At 48.7% G+C, this 14,103-nt stretch overlaps 1 protein-coding gene across 1 annotated transcript in view; it reads left to right on the top strand.

Moving 5' to 3' along the window:
- Positions 1–2,569: 2,569 nt before the first annotated feature.
- Positions 2,570–14,103, top strand: part of CLASRP (CLK4 associating serine/arginine rich protein) — a 35,241-nt gene continuing 23,707 nt past the window's right edge. Inside the window, exons 1-7 of the mRNA XM_056510135.1 lie at positions 2,570–2,608; positions 4,299–4,513; positions 5,777–5,910; positions 8,027–8,124; positions 10,737–10,838; positions 13,371–13,450; positions 13,557–13,641. Of these exons, the coding sequence (XP_056366110.1) occupies positions 5,812–5,910; positions 8,027–8,124; positions 10,737–10,838; positions 13,371–13,450; positions 13,557–13,641 (464 nt within the window). The 5' untranslated portion in view covers positions 2,570–2,608; positions 4,299–4,513; positions 5,777–5,811. The remainder of the gene's footprint in view (positions 2,609–4,298; positions 4,514–5,776; positions 5,911–8,026; positions 8,125–10,736; positions 10,839–13,370; positions 13,451–13,556; positions 13,642–14,103) is intronic.

Below are 14,103 nucleotides of genomic sequence, written 5' to 3' on the forward strand. Positions count from 1 at the left end.
AGGAGGATTTCAGGGATTTTTTTTTTTTTTTTTTTTTTGTTTTTCCCCCACTCCCCATCCCAAAAATTTGGGTCCCGGGCTGGCTGGACCCCCCCGGGATTTTGGGAAATTCCCAAATTTTTTCTTCCCCTCTCGTTTTTTGGGGTTGTTTTTTGCACTATATTTATAGAGGGGATCCCCCATCCCGGGATTGTGGGGGAATTTCCGGGATTTTGGGTGGAATTCCCGGAATTTTGGGTGGAATTACCGGAATTTTGGGTGGAATTTCCAGAATTTTGGGTGGAATTTCCAGGATTTTGGGCAGAATTCCCAGGATTTTGGGCAGAATTCCTGGGATATTGGGCGAAATTTTCTGGATTTTTGAGCAGAATTCCAGCATTTTGGGGGAAAATTTTTGGGATTTTGGGCAGAATTCTGGAATTTTGGGAAGAATTCCAGGATTCTTGGTGGAATTCTTGTAATTTCGGGGGAAATTCCGGGATTTTTTTGGGGTGGAATTCTGGGAATTTTTTGGGCAGAATTCCGGGATTTCGAGCAGAATTCCAGGATTTTGGGTGGAATTCTCAGGTTTTGGGCGGAATAAAGCCATGGATGGACACCCAGGAGTTGTTTTTTTGGGGACTGGGAGGGACTGGGAATGGGACCAGTCAGTCCCAGTATCAAACTGGGAATAGAACCCGGGAGAGGAATCGCTCGGGCCACGCCCACACATCAAACCACGCCCCCCAAATTCAGCCCAGCCTCGTTCTGACACCCCAATTTCCCCACAAATAATCCCATTTTCCCCCCAAAAAATCCCAATTTCCTTCCAACATTCCCAATTTCCTTCCCCAAAATTCCCGATTTCCCTCCCCCAAATCCCATTTATTCTCCTAAAATTCCCAATTTTCTACCAAATTCCCAATTTCCCCCCCAAATCCCATATATTTCCCTAAAATTCCCAATTTTTCCCCCAAAATTCTGAATTCCCACCCCCAAATTCCCAATTTCCCCCCAAAATTCGCAATTTTCCTCCTAAAATTCCCAATTTCCCCCCAAAATTCCCAATTTTCCTCCTAAAATTCCCAATTTCCCCCCCAAATTTCCCATTTTCTCCCCCAAATCCCATTTATTCCCCTAAAAGTCGCAATTTTCCCCCCAAAATTCCCAATTTCCCCCCCAAATTCCCAATTTCCCCCCAAAATTCCCAATTTTCCTCCTAAAATTCCCGATTTCCCCCCCAAATTTCCCATTTTCTCCCCCAAATCCCATTTATTCCCCTAAAATTCTAAATTTCCCCCCAAAATTCGCAATTTTCCTCCTAAAATTCCCAATTTCCCCCCAAAATTCCCAATTTTCCTCCTAAAATTCCCTATTTCCCCCCCAAATTTCGCATTTTCTCCCCCCAATCCCATTTATTCCCCTAAAATTCTAAATTTTCCCCCCAAAATTCGCAATTTTCCTCCTAAAATTCCCAATTTCCCCCCAAAATTCCCAATTTTCCTCCTAAAATTCCCGATTTCCCCCCCAAATTTCCCATTTTCTCCCCCATCCCATTTATTCCCCTAAAATTCTCAATTTTTCCCCCAAAATTCCGAATTCCTGCCCCTAAATTCCCAATTTCCCCCCAAAATTCCCAATTTTCCTCCTAAAATTCCCGATTTCTCCCCCAAATTTCCCATTTTCTCCCCCAAATCCTATTTATTCCCCTAAAATTCTCAATTTTCCCCCCAAAATTCCCAATTTCCCCCCCAAATTCCCAATTTCCCCCAAAAATTCCCAATTTTCCTCCTGAAATTCCCGATTTCCCCCCCAAATTTCCCATTTTCTCCCCCAAATCCCATTTATTCCCCTAAAATTCCCAATTTGCCCCCCAAAATTCCCAATTTTCCTCCTAAAAGTCCCAATTTCCCCCCAAAATTCCTAATTTTCCTCCTAAAATTCCCGATTTCCCCCCCAAATTTCCCATTTTCTCCCCCAAATCCCATTTATTCCCCTAAAATTCTAAATTTCCCCCCAAAATTCCCAATTTTCCTCTTAAAAGTCCCAATTTCCCCCCAAAATTCCCAATTTTCCTCCTAAAAGTCCCAATTTCCCCCCAAAATTCCCAATTTTCCTCCTGAAATTCCCGATTTCTCCCCCAAATTTCCCATTTTCTCCCCCAAATCCCATTTATTCCCCTAAAATTCCCAATTTTCCCCCCAAAATTCCCAATTTGTCCAACATGCCCCACCCCCAAACCAGCCCAGCCTCGTTCTGACAACAAGCCCCGCCCCAGCCTCGTTCTGAGACCAAGCCCCGCCCCCAAATTCCAGCCTCGTTCTCTCACCAAGCCCCGCCCCAGCCTCGTTCTGAGACCAAGCCCCGCCCCCAAATTCCAGCCTCGTTCTGACACCAAGCCCCGCCCCAGCCTCGTTCTGACACCAAGCCCCGCCCCAGCCTCGTTCTCACACCAAGCCCCGCCCCCAAATTCCAGCCTCGTTCTGAGACCAAGCCCCGCCCCAGCCTCGTTCTCACACCAAGCCACGCCCCAGCCTCGTTCTGAGTCCAAGCCACGCCCCTTTTCTCCCGCCTCTCCTCCACTTCCGCTTCCGCTCGCCACTTCCGCTTCCGGCCGGCGCGGAGCGCGGTGAGCGGCGCTGGCGGCGGGGCGCTCCCCCGTTAATTACCGCCCTCATTAACCCCCAATTCCCGCCCTCATTAACCCCCAATTACCGCCCTCATTAATTCCCTCATTAACCCCTGAGCCCCCGCACCGGGGCCTCCCCTCCCCCCGCCCCCTCCCCGCGCGTTCCCGGTTTCCCTCTCCCGTTCCCGCCGTTATTCCCGGTTTCCCTCTCCCGTTCCCGCCGTTATTCCCGGTTTCCCTCTCCCCGTTCCCGCCGTTATTCCCGGTTTCCCTCTCCCGTTCCCGCCGTTATTCCCGGTTTCCCTCTCCCCGTTCCCGCCGTTATTCCCAGTTTCCCTCTCCCCGTTCCCGCCGTTATTCCCGCTTTTCTTCTTCCCATTCCCTCCCCATTTCTTCCCATTCCCTGCCCTTTTCTCCATTTTCGTTTTATTCCCACTTTTCTATTCTTATTCCCGTTTTTCTTTTCATTTCTTCCTTTTTCCTCATTTTAAATTCCCGTTTTCCCCTTATTCGCATTTTTAAATTCCCAAATTCCCCCCTCCATTCCCATTTCTCCATTCCCATTTTTAATTCCCAATTCCCCCTTTCATTTCCATTTTTAAATTCTCAATTTCCCCTTCATTCCCTTTTTTTTATTCCCAATTTCCCAGTTTTTAATTCCCAATTTCCCCGCTTCATTTCCAATATTAAATTCCCAATTTCCCCCCTTCATTCCCATGTTTAATTCCAAATTTCTTCTTTCATTCCAAATTTCCCCCCTTCATTCCTAGTTCTTAATTCCCAGTTTCCCCCTTCATTCCCATTTTTAAATTCCCAATTTCCCCCTTTTCATTCCCAATTCTCATTTTCCCATTCCCGTTTCTCCATTCCCATTTCTCCATTCCCGTTTTCCCATTCCTGTTTTCCCATTCCCAATTTCCCCATATTCCCATTTTTAAATTCCCAATTTCCCCCCTTCATTCCCAGTTTTTAATTCTCAATTTCCCTTTTCATTCCCATTTTTAAATTCCCAATTTCCCCCTTCATTCCTATTTTTTAATTCCCAATTTCCCTTTTCATTCCCATTTTTAAATTCCCAATTTCCCCATATTCCCAGTTTTTAATTCCCAATTTCCCCCTTCATTCCCATTTTTTAATTCCCCATTTCCCTTTTCATTCCCATTTTTAAGTTCCCAATTTCCCCCTTCATTCCCAGTTTTTAATTCCCAATTTCCCTTTTCATTCCCAGTTTTTAATTCCCAATTTTCCCTTTTCATTCCCAGTTTTTAATTCCCAATTTCCCCATATTCCCATTTTTAAATTCCCAATTTCCCCCCTTCATGTCCAATTTCCCTTTTCATTCCCAGTTTTTAATTTCCAATTTCCCCCTTTCATTCCCAATTTCTCCTTTCATTCCCATTTCCCATTCCCATTTTTCCATTCCCATTTCCCATTCCCATTTTTCCATTCCCATTTTCCACGCTCATTTTTAATTCCCAATTTCATTCCCAATTTCCCCCTTTCATTCCCATTTTCCATTTCCATTTCCCATTCCCATTTCCCACGCTCATTTTTAATTCCCAATTTCATTCCCAATTTCTCCTTTCATTCCCATTTTTCCATCTCAATTTCCCACCCCAATTTCCCATTCCCAATTCCCCATCCCAACCTCTTCCCCACATCCCTAAATCCTGTTTTTTTTTCTCCCCAGGGATTTCCTCCTCCCTTCCTCCTCCCACCCCTTCCCCCCCCGACCCCTGGGGAAATTTCCTGCCCCCTCTGGAACTTTCCTGCCCCCCCTGGTGAAATTTCCTGCCCCCCCTGGTGAATTTTCCTGCCCCCCCTGGTGAAATTTCCTGCCCCTTGGAGAAATTTCCTGACCCTTGGAGAAATTTCCTGACCCTTGGAGAAGTTTCCTGCCCCTCTGTAAGTTCCCTGGCCCCTGGGGAAATTTTGTGCCCCCTCTGGAATCTTCCTGCCCTCTGGATAATTTTCCTGCCCCCTGGGTAATTTCCCTGCCCCCTGGGTAATTTCCCTGCCCTTTGGATAATTTCCCTACCCCTGGGTAATTTCCCTGCCCCCTGGGTAATTTCCCTGCCCTTGGGTAATTTCTCTGCCCTCTCTGTAATTTTCCTGCCCCCTCTGGGTAATTTCCCTGCCCCTCTGGGTAATTTCCCTGCCCCTGGGTAATTTCCCTGCTCTCTGGGTAATTTCCCTGCCCCTGGGTAATTTCCCTGCCCCCTGGGTGATTTCCCTGCCCCCTGGGTAGTTTCCCTGCCCCTGGGCAGTTTCCCTGCCCCCTGGGTAATTTCCCTGCCCTCTGGGTAATTTCCCTGCCCCTTGGGTAGTTTCCCTGCCCTCTGGGTAATTTTCCTGCCCTCTGGGTAATTTCCCTGCCCCCTGGGTAGTTTCCCTGCCCCTGGGTAGTTTCCCTGCCCCCTGGGTAGTTTCCCTGCCCTCTGGGTAATTTTCCTGCCCCCTGGGTAATTTCCTGCCCCCTGGGTAATTTTCCTGCCCTCTGGTTAATTTCCCTGCCCCTCTGGGTAATTTTCCTGCCCCCTCTGGGTAATTTTCCTGCCCCGTGGGTAATTTCCCTGCCTTCTCTGTAATTTCCCTGCCCCCCTGGGTAATTTCCCTGCCCCCTGGGTAATTTCCCTGCCCCCTGGGTAATTTTCCTGCCCCCTGGGTAATTTCCCTGCCCCCCTAAGTAATTTTCCTGCCCCCTGGGTAATTTCCCTGCCCCCTGGGTAATTTCCCTGCCCCCTGGGTAATTTCCTGCCCCCTGGGTAATTTCCCTGCCCCCCTGGGTAATTTTCCTGCCCCTCTGGGTAATTTCCCTGCCCTCTGGGTAATTTCCCTGCCCCCCTAAGTAATTTTCCTGCCCCCTGGGTAATTTCCCTGCCCCCTGGGTAATTTCCTGCCCCGTGGGTAATTTCCCTGCCCCTGGGTAATTTTCCTGCCCCCTGGGTAATTTCCCTGCCCCCTGGGTAATTTCCCTGCCCCTGGGTAATTTCCCTGCCCCCTGGGTGATTTCCCTGCCCCCTGGGTAATTTTCCTGCCCTCTGGATAATTTCCCTGCCCCCTGGATAATTTCCCTGCCCCCTGGGTAGTTTCCCTGCCCCCTGGGTAATTTCCTTGCCCCCTGGGTAATTTTCCTGCCCCCTGGATAATTTCCCTGCCCCTGGGTAGTTTCCCTGCCCCCTGGAAGCCCCTGGAGCCCCGGGATGTGGCACGAGGCGCGCAAGCACGAGCGCAAGCTGCGGGGGATGATGGTGGATTACAAGAAACGCGCCGAGCGCCGCCGCGAGTACTACGAGAAAATCGTGAGTGGCGCTGGGAAACAGGGCTGGCACCGGGCTGGGACCGGTCTGGGGGGGTCCTTGTCCCAGTTTGGAACCGGTTTAGGGGGTCCTGAACCAGTTTGGGGGGACTCAGTACCAGTCTGGAGGATCCTTGGTTCAGTTCGGGGCTCATTGTCCCAGTTTGGGGGGTCCTTGTCCCAGTTTGGGGGGTCCTTGTCCCAGTTTGGAACCGGTTTGGGGGGTCTTTAACCAGTTTGGGGAGACTCAGTACCAGTCTGGAGGGTCCTTGTCCCAGTTTGGGGGGTCCTTGTCCCAGTTTGGGGGGTCCTTGGTCCAGTTTGGAGTGTCCTTGTCCCAGTTTGAGGGGTCCTTGTCCCAATTTGGAACCGGTTTGGGGGGTCTTTAACCAGTTTGGGGAGACTCAGAACCAGTCTGGAGGGTCCTTGGTCCAGTTTGGGGGTCCTTGTCCCAGTTTGGGGGTCCTTGGTCCAGTTTAAAGAAACCCAGAACCAGTTAGGGGGGGTCCTTGCCCCAGTCTGGGGGGACCCGGAACCAGTTTGGTGGGACCTGAACCAGTATGGAACCAGTTTGGGGGGACCTGAACCAGTTTGGGGGCTCCTTGTCCCAGTTTGGGGGGACCTGAACCAGTTTGGAACCGGTTTGGGGTGTCCTGAACCAGTCTGGGGGGATCCAGAACCAGTCTGACACCAGTTTGGGGGATCCTGAACCGGTTTAGAGGGACCAGTCTGGAACCAGTCTGAGGAAATCTGAACCAGTTTGGGGGGTTCTTGTCCCACTTTGGGGGTACCCAGAACCAGTTTGGGGTGACCTAGAATCAATTTAGAACCAATCTGGGGGCTCCTGACCCAGTTTGGAGGATCCTTGGTCCAGTTTTAGGGGACCCAGAACCAGTTTGGAACCAGTTTTGCGGTTCTTGTCCCAGTTTGGGGGCCCCTTGTTGCAGTCTGTGGGGTCCTGACCCAGTTTGGAACCAATCTGGAGGTTTTTGTCCCAGTTTGGAACCAGTCTGGAGGTTCTTGTCCCAGTTTGGGGGCCTCTTGTTGCAGTTTGTGGGGTCCTGACCCAGTTTGGAACCAATCTGGGGGGACTCAGAGCCAGTTTTGGGGGTCCTGACCCAATTTGGGGGCTCCTTGTCCCAGTTTGAGGGGACCTGAACCAGTTTAGAGGGACCCAGAACCAGTTTTGGGGGTCCTTACCCAATATGGGGGATCCTTGTCCCAGTTTGGGGGGACCTAAACCAGTTTAGAGGGACCCAGAACCAATCTGGGGGGTCCTGACCCAATTTGGGGGTCCTTGTCCCAATTTGGGGGGACCTAAACCAGTTTAGAGAGACCCAGAACCAGTTTTGGGGGTCCTGACCCAATTTGGGGGGGACCTGAACCAGTTTAGAGGGATCCAGAACCAGTTTGGAACCAGTTTGGGGGGGCCCTGAACCAGTTTTGGGGATCCTTGTCCCAATTTGGGGGGACCTGAACCAGTTTAGAGGGATCCAGAACCAGTTTGGAACCAGTTTGGGGGGCCCTGAACCAGTTTTGGGGGATCCTTGTCCCAATTTGAGGGGTCCCTATCCCAGTTTGGGATGTTCCTGTCCCAGTTTGGGGACTCCTTTCCCAGTTTGGGGTGTTCCTGTCCCATTTCAGGGCTCCCTGTCCCAGTTTGGGGACTCTTTTCCCAGTTTGGGGCTCCCTGTCCCAGTTTGGGGACTCCTTTCCCAGTTTGGGCTGTTTCTGTCCCAGTTTGGGGCTCCTGTTCCAGTTTGGGCTGTTCCTGTCCCATTTCAGGGCTCCCTGTCCCAGTTTGGGGCTCCTTTCCCAGTTTGGGCTGTTCCTGTCCCATTTCAGGGCTCCCTGTCCCAGTTTGGGGTGTTCCTGTCCCAGTTTGGGGACTCCTTTCCCAGTTTGGGGACTCCCTATCCCAGTTTGGGGGGTCCCTTTCCCATTTTAGAGACCAAAATCCCCATTTTTCCTTGAAATTCTTCCCCAAACTCCCCTCTCCCCTCAATCCCATCCCTCCCTTCCCAAACCCCACCATTCCCGGCAATCCTCCCCCCTTCCCCACCTTCCCTGGGATCATTCCCCCATTCCCAAATTTTGGGATTTTCCCTTTTTTTCCCCAGAAAAAGGACCCGGCTCAGTTCCTGCAGGTGCACGGCCGCGCCTGCAAAGTGCACCTGGACTCTGCCGTGGCGCTGGCGGCCGAGAGCCCCGTCAACATGTGAGCTGGGGGGGAATTCCCAGATGGAATTCCGTGGGGTTATTCCTGGGATATCCCTGGGATCGCCCAAGGGGGGATGGAGAAATCCTGGAATTTCCAGGGGTTGGAATTTGGGGGGTTTTGGGCAAATCCGGGAGGATTTGGAGCCACCGTTCCTATTTTTCGGTGATGGGAAAGGGGGAATTCCAAGGAGAAAATTCCATGGAATTATTCCTGGAATATTCCTGGGATCGCCCAAGGGGGGATGGAGAAATCCTGGAATTTCCAGGGGTTGGAATTTGGGGGGTTTTGGGCAAATCCGGGAGGATTTAGAGCGGCTGTTCCCATTTTTTGGTGAAGGAATTTTGTTAATTCCAGGCAGAAATTCCATGGAATTATTTCTGGGATATTTCTGGGATCACTCCCTCAGGGATGGAGAAATCCTGGAATTTCCAGGGGTTGGAATTTGGGGGGTTTTGGGCAAATTTGGGAGGATTTGGAGCGGCTGTTCCCATTTTTTGGTGAAGGAATTTTGCTCATTCCAGGCAGTAATTCCATGGAATTATTCCTGGAATATTCCTGGGATCACTCCCTCAGGGATGGAGAAATCCTGGAATTTCCAGGGATTGGAATTTGGGGGGTTTTGGGCAGATCCAGGAGGATTTGGAGCCGGTGTTCCCATTTTTTGGTGAAGGAATTTTGTTAATTCCAGGCAGGAATTCCACGGAATTATTCCTGGAATATTTCTGGGATCACCCAAGGGGGGATGGAGAAATCCTGGAATTTCCAGGGATTGAAATTTGGGGGGTTTTGGGCAAATCCGGGAGGATTTGGAGCGGGTGTTCCCATTTTTTGGTGAAGGAATTTTGTTAATTCCAGGCAGGAATTCCATGGAATTATTTCTGGAATATCCCTGAGATCACCCAAACAGGGATGGAGAAATCCTGGAATTTCCAGGGATTGAAATTTGGGTGGATTTAGGCAAATCCAGGAGGATTTGGAGCCGTTGTTCCCATTTTTTGGTGAAGGAATTTTGTTAATTCCAGGCAGGAATTCCACGGAATTATTCCTGGAATATTTCTGGGATCACCCAAGGGGGGATGGAGAAATCCTGGAATTTCCAGGGGTTGGAATTTGGGGGGTTTTGGGCAGATCCGGGAGGATTTGGAGCCGCTGTTCCCATTTTTTGGTGAAGAAATTTTGTTAATTCCGGGCAGTAATTCCATGGAATTATTCCTGGGATATCCCTGGGATCGCCCAAGGGGGGATGGAGAAATCCTGGAATTTCTAGGAGTTGGAATTTGGGGGGTTTTGGGCAAATCCGGGAGGATTTGGAGCCACCGTTCCTATTTTTCGGTGAAGGAATTTTTCTCATTCCAGGCAGGAATTCCATGGAATTATTTGTGGAATATTCCTGGGATCACTGCCTCAGGGGTGGAGAAATCCTGGAATTTCCAGGGGTTGGAATTTGGGGGGTTTTGGGCAAATTTGGGAGGATTTGGAGCGGGTGTTCCCATTTTTTGGTGAAGGAATTTTGTTAATTCCAGGCAGAAATTCCAGGGAATTATTCCTGGGATATCCCTGGGATCGCCCAAGGGGGGATGGAGAAATCCTGGAATTTCCAGGGGTTGGAATTTGGGGGGTTTTGGGCAAATCCGGTAGGATTTGGAGCCGCTGTTCCTATTTTTCGGTGATGGGAAAGGGGGAATTCCAAGGAGAAAATTCCATGGAATTATTCCTGGAATATGCCTGGGATCACCCAAGGGGGGATGGAGAAATCCTGGAATTTCCAGGGGTTGGAATTTGGGGGGTTTTGGGCAAATTTGGAAGGATTTGGAGCGGGTGTTCCCATTTTTTGGTGAAGGAATTTTGTTAATTCCGGGCAGTAATTCCATGGAATTATTTCTGGAATATTCCTGGGATCGCCCAAACAGGGATGAAGAAATCCTGGAATTTCCAGGGATTGAAATTTGGGTGGATTTAGGCAAATCCAGGAGGATTTGGAGCTGGTGTTCCCATTTTTGCTGAAAGAATTTTGCTCATTCCAGGCAGGAATTCCATGGAATTATTTGTGGAATATTCCTGGGATCACCCAAGGGGGGATGGAGAAATCCTGGAATTTCCAGGGGTTGGAATTTGGGGGGTTTTAGGCAAATTCAGGAGGATTTGGAGCCACTATTATAATTTTTAGTCATAATAGTTTTGTTCATTTTAGGGGAAAATTCTATGGAAATATTCCTGGAATACTCCTGGGATGACCCCTCAGGGATGGAGAAATCCTGGAATTTCCAGGGATAGAAATTTGGGTGGCTTTAGGCAAATATGGGGAGAATTCAGATTTTTATTGGACCCATCATTTTTTTTTCCTGAAGGAAAAGGAGGAATTCTGATTCCAGGCAGGAATTCCATGGGATCCCCACCTTGGAATAAATGCCAATTTTGCCACAAAATTAAATTTAACTTTTTTTAATCTATAAATCCAAGGAAAATTCAGTTTTTTTGAGGGAAAGCACCACTCTTTTTTCTTTTTTTTTTTTTTTTTTTTTTTCCTTGAAGGAAGGAGGGGAATTCTGCCCATTCTGGGTGGGAATTCCAGGATTTTTTCCCATTCCCAGTTTGGTTTTTCCTGGCAGGATGCCCTGGCAGGGGGACACCAACAACATGATCGACAGGTTCGACGTCCGCGCTCACCTGGATTTCATCCCCATGTACACCCCGGCCCTGCTCAGCCCCACGTAAGATTCCCAAAAAAATTCCCAATATTCCCAAAAAATCCCCGACATTCCCAAAAAATCCCCGACATTCCAAAAAATTCCCAACAATTTCAGGGCTGGGATCCCAACAGATTTGTGTTTTGACCCCAAAGTCTTCGTTTGATCTTGGAAAATCTCCTGGAATTCTGATTTGGATCTATGAAATCCATCTTGGATTCCAACAATCCCTGTTTTGATCCCAAAATTCCACCTTGGAGCTGTAAAAATCTGCAATTGAGTCCCAAAATCCCCCTTTGGAGCCATAAAATATCCTTTTTTTTTTTAGCACAAAATGCACTTTGGATCCTCAAAATCCTCCTTTAAATCCATAAAATCCACATTGGATCCCCAAAATCTCTCTGAACCCCAAAATTCCCATATTTAACCCAAAATCCCCTCACAATTCCTGGTTTTCCGGCTCCCCTGAGCAGGAATCGGATGAGCACAAATGCAACTCCAAATGGAAGATGCCTAAAAATCCTCCCTTTTCTCCCCAAATCCAGCTTTTTTTAGCAGTAAATCCTCTATTGATCCCTAAAATCCACTTTTAATCCCCAAAATCCACCTTCAATCCCCAAAATCCCCATTTTGATCCCAAAATCCCCTCACAATTCCCATTTCTCCAGCTCCCCAGAGCAGGAATCGGACAAGCGCAAATGCAACTACGAGTGAGGAGATCTCTAAAATCCCCCTTTTTCCCCCCAAATCCAGATTTTCTTCCCCCCAAAATCCACTCTTGCACCCCAAAATCCCCCTTTAATCCCCAAAATCCCTGTTTTGATCCCAAAATCCCCTCACAATTTCCGTTTTTCCAGCTCCCCAGAGCAGGAATCAGATGAGCGCAAATGCAGCTCCAAGTGGGAGATTCCTAAAAATTCACTTTTTCCCCCCAAATCCAGCTTTTTTCCCCCCAAAATCCACTCTTGCACCCCAAAATCCCCATTTAATCCCCAAAATCCCCATTTTGATCCCAAAATCCCCTCACAATTCCCGTTTTTCCAGCTCCCCTGAGCAGGAATCAGATGAGCACAAATGCAACTACGAGCGAGGATGCCTCCAAAATCCCCCTTTTTTCCCCCCAAATCCAGATTTTCTTCCCCCCAAAATCCACTGTTGCACCCCAAAATCCCCCTTTAATCCCCAAAATCCCTGTTTTGATCCCAAAATCTCCTCACAATTCCCATTTTCCCAGCTCCCCAGAGCAGGAATCGGACGAGCGCAAATGCAACTACGAGCGAGGATGCCCCCAAAATCCCCCTTTTTTCCCCCCAAATCCAGATTTTTTTCCCCCCAAAATCCATCCTTGCACCCCAAAATCCCCCTTTAATCCCCAAAACCCCCATTTTGATCCCAAAATTCCCTCACAATTCCTGTTTTTCCAGCTCCCCTGAGCAGGAATCAGGTGAGCACAAATGCAACTACGAGCAGGGATGCCCCCAAAATCCCCCTTTTTTCCCCCCAAATCCAGATTTTCTTCCCCCCAAAATCCATCCTTGCACCCCAAAATCCCCCTTTAATCCCCAAAATCCCTGTTTTGATCCCAAAATCCCCTCACAATTCCCGTTTTTCCAGCTCCCCTGAGCAGGAATCGGACGAGCGCAAATGCAACTACGAGTGAGGATGCCCCCAAAATCCCCCTTTTTTCCCCCAAAATCCAGATTTTTTTTGCACAAAATCTACTCTTGCACCCCAAAATCTCCATTTAATCCCCAAAATCCCCATTTTGATCCCAAAATCCCCTCACAATTCCCGTTTTTCCAGCTCCCCTGAGCAGGAATCAGATGAGCACAAATGCAGCTCCAAGTGGGAGATTCCTAAAAATTCACTTTTTTCCCCCCAAATCCAGCTTTTTTTCCCCCAAAATCCATCCTTGCACCCCAAAATCCCCCTTTAATCCCCAAAATCCCTGTTTTGATCCCAAAATCTCCTCACAATTCCCGTTTTCCCAGCTCCCCAGAGCAGGAATCGGACGAGCGCAAATGCAACTACGAGCGAGGATGCCCCCAAAATCCCCCTTTTTTTCCCGCAAATTCAGATTTTTTTAGCACAGAATCCATCATTGGACCCCAAAATCCCCCTTTAATCCCCAAAATCCCTGTTTTGATCCCAGAATCCCCTCACAATTCCCGTTTTTCCAGCTCCCCTGAGCAGGAATCAGATGAGCACAAATGCAGCTCCAAGTGGGAGATTCCTAAAAATTTGCTTTTTTCCCCCCAAATCCAGATTTTTTCCCCCAAAATCCACTCTTGCACCCCAAAATCCCCATTTAATCCCCAAAATCCCTGTTTTGATCCCAAAATCCCCTCTCATTTCCCATTTTTCCAGCACCCCTGAGCAGGAATCAGATGAGCACAAATGCAGCTCCAAGTGGGAGATTCCTAAAAATTCACTTTTTTCCCCCCAAATCCAGCTTTTTTTCCCCCCAAAATCCACTCTTGCACCCCAAAATCTCCATTTAATCCCCAAAATCCCTGTTTTGATCCCAAAATCCCCTCACAATTCCCGTTTTTCCAGCTCCCCTGAGCAGGAATCGGACGAGCGCAAATGCAACTACGAGCGGTACCGGGGCCTGGTGCAGAACGACTTTGCTGGCAGTGAGTCCCTTTTTTCCTGTTTTTTTTTTTTTTTTTTTTGGGAATTCGTGGGGGTGGCTCCTGAGGGATTTAGGGAATGATTTGATCCCGGAATTCCCGATGCCAGTCTCGGAGGAACAGTGCCTGTACCAGATCTACATCGACGAACTCTACGGTGGCCTCCAGAAACCCAACGAGGACGAGAAGAAAAAGTGAGGGAAAAAAAATCAGAATTCCGGGTGGGAAATCACCAGGAATGAGCCCCCACGCCCTCGGGAATGATCCAAATTCTGGGATAACCCAGCCCCAGTTTTCACTTCACTCCTTTGATGGAATCTCTCCCAAATCCGTCCTGGGAAGGGCTCTGGTTTAGTTTGGGGGTCTGGCTTGGGGTTCTCGTTTTTCCTTGGGATTCTGCCTCAGGGCTCTCTTTTTTCCATGGAATTCTGGCTTGGAAATCCCATTTTCCCTCAGATTTCCTGTTTCCCATCAGAATTCCCATTTTCCATCAGAATTCCAGCTCAGGGCTCCTGTTTTCCTTCAGAATTCCAGCTCAAGGTTCCCATTTCCCCTCAGAATTCCCATTTCCCCTTAGAATTCCACCTCAGGCCTCCCATTTTCCCTCAGAATTCCCATTTCCCCTCAGAATTCCCATTCAGATCTCACAATCTTCC

This window comes from Oenanthe melanoleuca, chromosome 25, assembly GCF_029582105.1.
Source record: "Oenanthe melanoleuca isolate GR-GAL-2019-014 chromosome 25, OMel1.0, whole genome shotgun sequence".
Classification (NCBI taxonomy): Eukaryota; Metazoa; Chordata; class Aves; order Passeriformes; family Muscicapidae; genus Oenanthe; species Oenanthe melanoleuca.